The sequence below is a fragment of the Myotis lucifugus genome, unplaced genomic scaffold (assembly GCF_000147115.1).
Source record: "Myotis lucifugus unplaced genomic scaffold, Myoluc2.0 scaffold_719, whole genome shotgun sequence".
In the NCBI taxonomy this organism is placed as follows: domain Eukaryota; kingdom Metazoa; phylum Chordata; class Mammalia; order Chiroptera; family Vespertilionidae; genus Myotis; species Myotis lucifugus.
In genome coordinates, this window is record NW_005871767.1 from 259,758 (window position 1) to 269,711 (window position 9,954).

Consider the following 9,954-nt stretch of genomic DNA (forward strand, 5'->3'; position numbering starts at 1 on the left):
AGCTGATGGAGTGGTGAGAGCCCAGTCTGACAGTCCCGTATGCAAGCACTAGGGCAGCGTAGAGGTCCCTGCCCTCTCAAGAGCCCCTCAATCTAATGGCAGGCGTTTAACTTTGTGGTTACAACCTGCAGGGCCTGAGTGGTGATGGGGACCGCAGGGGCAGGTGGGGTCTGAGAGGAGTCCTCTGACCAGCTTTGTCAGGCCCGCTTCAGGAGCTGGGTCCTGAAGGGTGCTAGGGAGCCATTTGAGGTGCAGGGATAGAGCTGTCTGGAAGGGGTTGGGCCCTGCTGATCCTCCCCGGTCCCTGACCCTGCAGAAATGCTTTCGGGGACGAGTACTACGGCACAATGGAGGAGGAGAAGCCACAATTTGAGGAAGAGGAAGGGTTCGAAGGTGAGGTCACTGGGTGGGGGTGGAGTGCTGGGCCTGAAGCCTGAGGTCCCAATCCTGAGCCCCCTGGGCTCATCCCTGTCTGTCTGTCCTCTGGAGCCAGATCACTGGAACTGGGACACGTGGACTGGGCTGGAGCAGGGTGGAGATTGGAGCCAGCAGGAGCTGCACTGCGAGGACCCAGACTTCAATGTAGGTGCCATGGGGAGGCGGGGTGGGCTGCCCTGGAAAGTCCCAAGGGCTGCGAGGGCTGGCCTGACCTGCATGTCTTGGCAGATGGATGCTGACTACGACCCCAGCCAGCCGCAGAAGAAGCAGCGTGAGGCCCCCTTAACGGGCAAGAAGAAGCGCAAGTCACCCTTTGCTGCAGCTGTGGGGCAGGAGAAACCTGTGTTCAACCCCAGTGAGGCTCTGTGGGCATTCCGTGGGCGAGCAGGGGCTCCGCAGGGCCAGCACACACAGCAGCCCAGTTCTCTACCCACACAGGGGACAAGACCTTTGAGGAGTACCTGGACGAGTATTACCGGCTGGACTATGAGGACATCATCGACGACCTACCCTGTCGCTTCAAGTACCGCACTGTCGTGCCCTGTGACTTCGGGCTCAGCACAGAAGAGGTAGGGCCCCAGGCGGGTGCGGGACACTGGGAGGCACCCAGGAGGCAAGAGGGAGCGCAGAGCCAGTGGTTGCTGCCACAGGACCTGTTTCCTCATGTCAGAAATGATAGGACTACCCTGGCCAGGTGGCTCAGTTGGTTAGAGCATTGTCGATACACCAGGGTTGCGGGTTCGATCCCTGGTCAGGGCACATAGAAGAATCAGCCAGTGACTGCATGAATAAATGGAACAACAAGTAGATGTTTTTCTCTCTCTCTCTCTAAATTCCATAAGTTAAAAAAATACAGGAATAATAGTGCTAATGACAGGACTGAAAAAAATACAGGAATAATAGTGCTAATGACAGGACTGAAATTTCCTACCTCAGAGGGTTTCCATGAGATGGGGAGGTAACTGCTGGCCCCTGTGCAGTCAAAAATATGCATATATATATGGGCAAACTGCTGCCTCGCACAACCACTTGAAGACTCAGTTGCCCCCAACTGCCCTCCCCTGCCTTCCCCAAAAACTTTATAGTTGGCCCTTCATAGCTGTGGGTTTCACATCTATGGATTCAACTTTTGCAGATGCAGGCTGACTATATTAATAGCCTATTGTTGACTGGGAGCCTTACTGATTCCATAAGCAGTTGATTAACTTATATTTGTATATTATACACATTATGTACTGTATTCTTACAATAAAGTAAATAGGGGGAAAATATTAAAAAAATTATAAATATTAGTCAAAAACCTGCATATAAATGGACCCATGCAGTTCAAACCGTGTTGTTCAGGGGTCAACTGTACCTTTAATTCTGTTACTATTCTCTCTGCAGCAGGGTGGCCTTTAAGACTAGATGGGCTCTGGAACCAGATGCCCTGGATTCAAATCCTGCCTTAGCCACTCATCAGCTGTGTGACCTTGGACTTGGGCTCTGTACCTGTTTCCCATCTATAAAACAGGCCTAATGACAGCCCCTACCTCATGTCCCTGAAGCTGAAACGATGTGTGGCTCTTTATTTTATTTTTAATATATATATATATATATATATATTTAAATATATATTTCAGAGAGGAAGGGAGAGGGAGACAGAAACATTACTTAGGAGAGAATCATTGATTGGCTGCTTCCTGTGCGCCCCCTACTGGGGATTGAGCCTGCAACTCCAGCATGTGCCCTGACTGGAATTGAACTGTGACCTCCTGGTTTATAGGTCGACACTCAACTGCTGAGCCACACTGGCCGCACCCATGTGTCACTCTTTAGATGGCACTTGTCCCTTAGCTATCCATGTGGCTGTCAGTGCTTGACTATTCATGGTCAGTTAAAATAGCTGCTGTCGCCCAGCTGGTGTGGCTCAGTGATTGAACATGGACCTATGAACCAGGAGGTCACGGTTCAATTCCAGGTCAGGGCACAGGCCCTGGTTTCGGGCTGGATCCTCAGTAGGGGGCATGCAGGAGGCAGCCAATCAATAATTCTCTCTCAGCATTGATGTTTCTATCTCCCTTACCATCGCTGAAATCAATAAAAATATGTTAAAAAAACAACTGATGTCTATTGAGCTTATACCATCTGCATTTACTCAATCTTCTAAACAACCTTCTAATAGGTTCTGAGGGGATGCCCACCTCATAAATGAGGAATCTGAAGCCTGGAGGCAGGAGCCTGGAGGTTGAGAACCTGGGCCTTACCTGTAATTAGCAAATCTAGTGCTTGGCATAGAGGTCCCTGCCCTGAGGCTGCTGGGACCATGGTGCATGGGTGAGGGCTACAGGGCCCTGGAATCTGAAATCAGCCACTTCCTGGCTGCATGACTTGGGGCAAGGAACCCCTTTCTGAACCTGTTTCCCTATCTGTTGTCCTCTGCAAAAAACATTAGCCTCCACAGACATCAGTTCTCCCCCACCATCATGACATCCCTGCTGGGTGGTACCAGCATTACCCTGCTTTGACTAATGAGGTGACTAAGGCTTAGAGTCAGAGCCCCCCCAGGGCTCACGCAGCAGGACCCCTCTCCCTTCCCATGCAGATCCTCGCTGCTGACGACAAGGAGCTGAACCGGTGGTGCTCCCTGAAGAAGACCTGCATGTATAGGTGACGGGTGGGGCTGGGCCACGTGTTTGGGAGGAGGGGCAGACAGGCAAGCATGGACATCTCCCTGAGCACCCAATGACACGCGTGTCCGCTGGGCACCCAAAGGTCGGAGCAGGAGGAGCTGCAGGACAAGAAGGCGTACAGCCAGAAGGCCCAGAACTCATGGAAAAAGAGGCAGATCTTCAAATCGCTCTGCTCAGAGGAGTGAGTGTTGCTTGCCCGGGGAGGGTGGGGTGCCAGGCCAGGGTTTGAGTCTTGCTCTGTCAGCTATTTGTTGCATGACTTTGGGACTGGGCCCTCCCCCTCTCCGAGACCTGGGTTCAAATCCTGGCTGGGCTACAGCTATATAACCTTGGGCAAGTCATTTCCCCTCTCAGCCTATTTCCTCATTTATAAAATGGGGATAAAGATGGCTCATTTCTTGTTGGGTTTTTTTGAGGATTAAGTGAATTCATGTGAAGTGCTTAAAACATAGTAAGTGCCGCTGGGTTTTAGCTATTGTTATCATCATGTTATTTCTTGGTCTATACAGCAGGGAGCAGGGGTAACAGGAATTCCCAGAGTTGATTTAAAGATGAAATGAGTTAATTTATGTGAATAGCTTAGTGTAAGCCCAGGCTCAAATACAAGAATTATCAACAACACAGTCCAGCTTCAGGATTCAGTAGAAAAACCCAGTTTTGGTGTCAGACCCGTGTGAATTCCAGGCAGGCACCTGAATTGCTGCGTTGCCATCTATCTGAGCCTCTCCTCTCCTCACCTGTAAAATGGGGGATGTACACTGGGAAGGGGTCTAATTGTGCTGGCCTGGGCTTTCTTCCCACAGGAAAGAGACACCCACGGAAGCCACAGGGAAGCCACAGAGGGACAAAGCCGGCCCACAGGGGCAGCTGCTGGCATCTGATGGGGCCTGCAGGAAGCAGCCCCAGCCTGAGAGCCCCCTAGCACAGAAAGAGGCCGCCCCGGTGTCACCCACAGAGAAGCCAGCCCTCCAGAGGCGGAGGAGGGGCAAGAAGGCTCGACTCCTGGGCCCCACAGTGACTCTTGGAGGACAGGAGTTCAGCCGCCAGAGACTGCAGGCCTTCGGCCTCAATCCAAAAAGGCTGCACTTCCGCCTGCTGGCCCGGAAAAGGAGGAAGCAGCAGGGGCTCAAGAGCTGCCCTTGAGCTTAATGGAGAAGGCAAGGGCCTCAGATTCTCTCCCTTCAAGCAGGCCCCTGAATGCATCCCCTTATTGACTGTACAGACCCACGTGTCTCCCTGTGGGCAAGGGAGAAGTCCCTTCTTACAGATGTGGAAGCTGAGTCTACTCCAGCTCCCCAGGAGACATGGACATACCTCATCTTGACATACCCCCTGGTCCCATCTCTCAAATGCTCTGTCTGGCCATAGCTGAGGTCAAGTCAGACGGCTTTATTGGCCCCAGGCAGCCAGTTCCCACACTGCCACCAGCCCTTAGCAGGACAGGAGCTTTGAGGCCAGTGAGGGCACAAGCAGTCCAGTGCAAACTACAGTACTTGAGTCAGGCCCTGAGTGGGTGCCTGGGAGTCCATCTGCCATCCCTCCCTCCTCGCCCTGTGAGGAGGGCCCAAGTGGCAGGAGGCAGGCCTTTGGGCTCTGTCCCTGGCTTAATGGCTCCAGCCTGGAGGTTTCCTGGGCTGGTCTCAGCTGCGCTTAAGGGGGTGAGAAGTGGGAAGTACCATCACCACCAGAGGTCAAGCTCCCACATCCAGTGTGACATAAATAAAAAAATAAATAGTGTTTGTCCTATCTTCTCCCCCATCCCATCCCTTTATAAAAACACAAAGTCCTCAGAGCTGGGGCGCTTCGCCTTGAGGAGCCGCCCAGTGCAAGGGAGCTGCAGAGTTGGCTGGGAGCCGAGGTTGTCTAGGCTGTGGTCCTGAGCATGGCCCTCGGCCAGGGTGAACATGGGGTACCGCTGTGTGGCCGCGGAGGAGCTGAGGACCTGGTGGGAGGAGGGAGAAAGCAGCTCAGTACCAAAAGCAGTCGCCAGTTACCCCATAGGCACAGTTATTCTAATAGGTATATTTATAAGGTGCTTCCTGAACACTCCCATCCCTCCAGGGCAGTGACCCAGGCCAATCAATCAGCACCTTCTACTCCCCAGGACAGTGATGGACTCTGATCGGCATGTGCCCCAATGCAGACAATGAAAGGCAGCCCTGGGATTTCACTCTGCTGGGAGAGTAGGGTTCCCTTCCCACGAACTGGGAGGTAGGTGCCCAGAGTGGCTGACAGCTGACCCTGGCCACAAGGTAAAGCCTTGATGGGATGGACAGTAGAGCCAAGAGACAGGGAGGGTCCTGTCCTTGAGCTCCTGAATGCTGCTGTCCTCCAAGGCAGCAAAGCCCCTAACTTTTCATATTCCCCTTTTGGGTCTATTCAAAGCTGGGCTTTTGTAACACGGACAGGATGATAACCTTGACAACACAGCCTGGAGGCAAACCTCCCCAGGTCTGCTGGCCTGGAGGCCTCTGTCCGTTCTCCCCTCCAGCCCTGACTCTCCCACACCTTCCACCGGTCCTCTTGCTCACCCTGGTCAGCTCTGAGCACAGTGTCTCAAACTCCTTCCTGTTTCCAGCATAGAACCCCACAGTACAGCTGGGGTCCATCTTGGTGAAGGCCATCTTGCGGGGTGAGGTGCAATGGAAGGACTGAGGCAGACAAAGAAGGGGAGCTCAGGGGGGCCCAACTTCCTCCACATGCCCCCAACCCCACTCTGGGGATACCAGCTCACCTCCAGGGGGAAGTCAGCCTGGCTGACATCCACAGTGGGCTGGCAGTAGTGGGGGTCCAGGTAGAGCAGGGAGTCATCTGCAGGGGAGGAGGTGTAAGTGGGGCTGGGGAAGGGGGAGGTGAGGTAGGATGGAATGTGATGGAGCAGGCCTACCCTGGTAGCCGATGAAATACAGCGAGTGCCGCGGCTTGCCCCCCATAATGCCCAGGCACAGCTCTGAACGCAGGAGCTCCTACAGGGAGGAGAGTGGGCAAAGGTGAGAACTCAGGGCAGGTGCTGTCAGTCAGTCTGTCAACAAATACTTAGCAAACACCCAATGTGTGCGAACCTAGGCGTGTGCTGGGCCCTGGGGGGCAGCAGTGACTAAGGTACTATCTATGGAGCTGACATGTGTTAGACAAGGAACAAGATGAGTGAGTTATGTGTTGGAAAGTGACTGCACTGGGGAAAGAAGAAAGGAGGTAAGGGAGCCTTGAAATTATAAATAGAGGAATCAGGAAAGGCCTCACTGGGAGGTGATGTTTCAGCATCTTGGGAAACAGCAAGTGCAAAGGCCCTGAGGCAGGTGTGTTCTAAGGACAGTAAGGAGGTCCATGTGGGTGCCGCGGAGTGAGTGAGGAGAGTGGGAGCAGATGAGGTGAAGGAAGGGACAGGGTCCAGGGTCCTGTGGGCTGTGGGGAGAGCTCTGGCCTTTATTCTGAGTGTAAACACACCAGGGTCTTTCCAGCCTTGCTGTTCCCTTTGCCTGGAACACTCCTCCTCTGGCTCTTCATGTGCCCTGGCAAGAGAGGGGCTTTCCTCGGTTGTGCAGCCACCCCCATCTGCCCTTCATCACTAGTTTTCGTTCCTTTACAGTCCGAGTTGTAACTCCCAGGCTGTCTACTTGGTTCCAGATTCACTGCCTGTCATTAGAATGTTCACCCCCCAAAAGGCACAAATTTTTGCCTGTTTATGTCTGAATCCTCAGCAGCTGAGAGAGCAGTTGGCACATGATAGGTGCCCTGTGACTATTGGATAAACAGATGAAGGAAGCACACATACCTAACCCAAACTGAAAGAACCCAGAGGGCTTCTGGGGGAGACGTGGTGTATCTGGCTGAACCTACCTTCACGCAGGGCACATACACGGGATTGAGGGTCTCCCCACCCAGCCGCACAGGCACCAGGATGACCACAGACTTCCACTCCGCTGTGCAGTCCGGCCGAGCCACCAAGCGGGCCACATCTGCTTTGTACACTGGAAGGGCAGGGCGGAAGGTCATCTTGCTAACCTTCAAGCTTCAGAGTGTGACCCTCCAACCCCAGGGTCCAATCTCATCCAAGCAACCCCTTGGGGGTGACACTCCCATTGTCAGTGGAGAAGGAAGTATTCCCAGAACCCCCAAACTCCCCTAGACAATCCCAGGGCCCCCATTTCACAGAGAGCAACCAAGACCCTAAGAGTCGGATGAAGAACGTACTGCCAGGAGGAGGTGGAGCCTTCCCCAAAGCCTGGAGCCTATCCCCAATCCCAGGCCCCACTGGTCCTCACTGACTCGGTTTCTGGGTTTGCCAATACGGAAATGGGAGCACAGAGCAGTCCTCAACCAATGTCCCTGTGTGTCCCTCCTACTCAAGTCTTATCTGCAGCTGTCCATTCTCCCCCTTCTTCCTTGCTGGTACCCAGAGAAGTGGATCCAACCCTTTCTGGAGACACAGCTGCTATGATCTGAATGCTAGAGTCCCCTAAAATTTGTATGTAGAAATCCTAATCCCAAGGTGATAGCCTTTGAGAGGTGATTATGTCATTTGAGGCTGGACCCCTCAGGAATGGGATAAGTGCTCTTATAAAAGAGGTACCCCCCCAATTTTTAAAAACGATGTATATTGACAGATGTTAACTAGATTTAGTGTGGTAATCATTTCACAATGTTCAGGGTGGGGCAAGAGTAGGTATACAGTCATGAGTATATGAAACAGAGCTTACTCTTGTACTATTATTAATTGCATTATTTTCCATATGAACAACTGTAAACTTTTGCTCCACCCTGTACACAAATATCAAATCATGATATTATATACCTGAAACTAATATATTGTTATAGGTCAGTTATACCTGAACGGAAAAACGAAACAAAAATGAGACCCCAGAGAGCTTGCTTGCCCAATCTGACATGTGAGCACACAGCAAAGCAAGCCAGGGAATGGGCTCCCACTGACACCAAATCTGTCTGCATCTTGATCTTGGACTTTCCAGCCTGAGAATTATGAAAAATAAATTCCTGTTGTTTATAAGCCACCTGGTCTGTGCTATTTTTGTTGTAGCAGCCTAAACAGATTAAGACACTAGCTCTCTGTGAAAATCGAACCTTGTCCCAAACCCCTACAATTTTCATAAAAATTTAGTTTTTGTAGCTTCCCTGATACCAATTCTTTTATTTTTTAAAATATTTTTATTGATATCAGAGAGGAAGGGAGAGGGGGAGAGAGATAGAAACATCAATGATGAAGAGAATCATTGATCGGCTGCCTCATGCACGCCCCCTACTGGGCATCGAGCCCACACCCAGACCTGTGCCCTTGACCAGAATCGAACCTGGGACCTTTCAGTCTGTTCGCTGACGCTCTATCCACTGAGCCAAACCAGCGAGGGCTCACTTAGTTCTTATAACAACACTACAAGGCAGAGAAGACCAGACTTTTGTACATGTTAGAGCTGTTTACAGTAAGAGTTAAAAGTCCTTAAGTCCTTTATTCTATCCTTGTGGAGAAGCCCCTGAAGCTTGCTCTCCTGGATCTAGAGGCAGTAGAGGGATCCTGAGCATCTGTCCCAAGTAGGCCTTGAATCCTTTCCAAGGGTCCCTCTGGCCCAGAACTGTTTCAGCCCGAGAAAGGCGGGTCCTCAGAGGCAGCCGCAGTAGTGACTGGCTCTGGATGAGAACCCCATGACCTTGGCTAGCAGCCCCTTACCTGTGCAATCCTGAGACACGTACACCACCAGGCGGGTGACCTCTGAGCAGCTCTCCACAGCTTTCCTGGGGGCCGGAAGAAAGGCTTGAGTTCCCTGGGGTACCCAGTGGCTCCCGTGTCCCCTGCCGTGGTCCTCACCTGAGAATATGTGCCACAAGAGATGGCCCATACCAGTCACCTGCCTTCTTGCCCCAGCTCTGTCCGAGCTCCACCAGCTGGTGTAGGCCGAAGGGGGCTTGGGGGTGGTCGGCGAACCAGGACACAATCTGCCGATGCCAGCGTTCCTGCTCCAGCTCAGGGGCGCCCTGGGCCCAGCGTGGGGGCTTCCAGTGGGCAAGCCCGTGGTGCCGGTTGGGAGAGGCCAACCCTGATGGCTCAGGGGGGCTCAGGCCTGCACCCTCCGCCCATGTCCAGTCTGGTGGGATGGAATCAATAGTCAACCAGTGCCAGTGTGTGGGGGTCACAGTTCCCATTTACTCATGCTTTACACCCAATTCTAATGCCCCTGAGACTGCACGTTTAACAATTCTCACATTCCTGAAACATAAACAACTCTAACTCCCCCGGGGCAGAACTTACTTTCTACGTAATTCTGACGTGACTTTAAACTTTATTTACAAACAATTCTCACCCTGCTGACTTATGCGGTTGGCTCATAGCCTGGTGTGCCCTGCCCCCTCCGCCTCTCACCTCTGGGCAGGAAATGCAGCAGGAGGCCCTGTGCCAGCATCATCTGCCCACTTCGCAACATGCAGCCCCAGCCACAGTCGGAGGTCAGGCAGCCCCCAGCCAAGGGCGGGAAGTCCCGGCGGTAGGTGAGCCACAGGCGGGACGCGAAGTCCCGCTGGAAACGCTGGATGTCACCTGTAAGAGCAGGTGTGTCAGCGGCCACACAGACACCTGGGGGGGGGGGGCTCCCCCAACTCTGGCCTGGGGCCGCCAGCTCACCCTCACTCTCGAAGCAGTAGCGGCGGCCACAGAGGTGGACGCTGGAGATCTTGCTGAAGCTGGTCCGGCTTTTGACTGTCCAACCTGTGGAGCAGCAGCGAGAGGGCGGTTCTCACACAGTCGTCATGGCAGCGACGGCTCCCGTCGGTGAAACGGGGACCATCCCCCCCGCCGGCTCAGGGTGGCCCCGGGGAACCCAGCCCCCGTCCTCTC

General features: G+C 53.2%; 2 protein-coding genes across 2 annotated transcripts in view; one reads left to right on the forward strand and one right to left on the reverse strand.

Moving 5' to 3' along the window:
• Positions 1–4,856, forward strand: part of KRI1 (KRI1 homolog) — a 9,724-nt gene extending 4,868 nt beyond the window's left edge. The window contains exons 12-18 of the mRNA XM_006105742.3: positions 323–393; positions 494–582; positions 667–793; positions 877–1,007; positions 3,023–3,087; positions 3,193–3,291; positions 3,914–4,856. Coding sequence (XP_006105804.1) covers positions 323–393; positions 494–582; positions 667–793; positions 877–1,007; positions 3,023–3,087; positions 3,193–3,291; positions 3,914–4,253 — 922 coding nt within the window. The 3' untranslated portion in view covers positions 4,254–4,856. The remainder of the gene's footprint in view (positions 1–322; positions 394–493; positions 583–666; positions 794–876; positions 1,008–3,022; positions 3,088–3,192; positions 3,292–3,913) is intronic.
• On the reverse strand, positions 4,480–9,898 carry ATG4D (autophagy related 4D cysteine peptidase). Its single transcript, XM_023746675.1, has 9 exons — positions 9,742–9,898; positions 9,484–9,657; positions 8,932–9,208; positions 8,794–8,858; positions 6,951–7,081; positions 5,998–6,076; positions 5,845–5,921; positions 5,642–5,761; positions 4,480–5,052 (listed from the first exon to the last, which is right to left on the reverse strand). The coding sequence occupies exons 2-9, from the start codon at positions 9,542–9,544 to the stop codon at positions 4,879–4,881; spliced, it is 984 nt and encodes a 327-aa protein (XP_023602443.1). The 5' UTR covers positions 9,545–9,657; positions 9,742–9,898; the 3' UTR covers positions 4,480–4,878.
• Between the last annotated feature and the right edge of the window lie 56 nt (positions 9,899–9,954).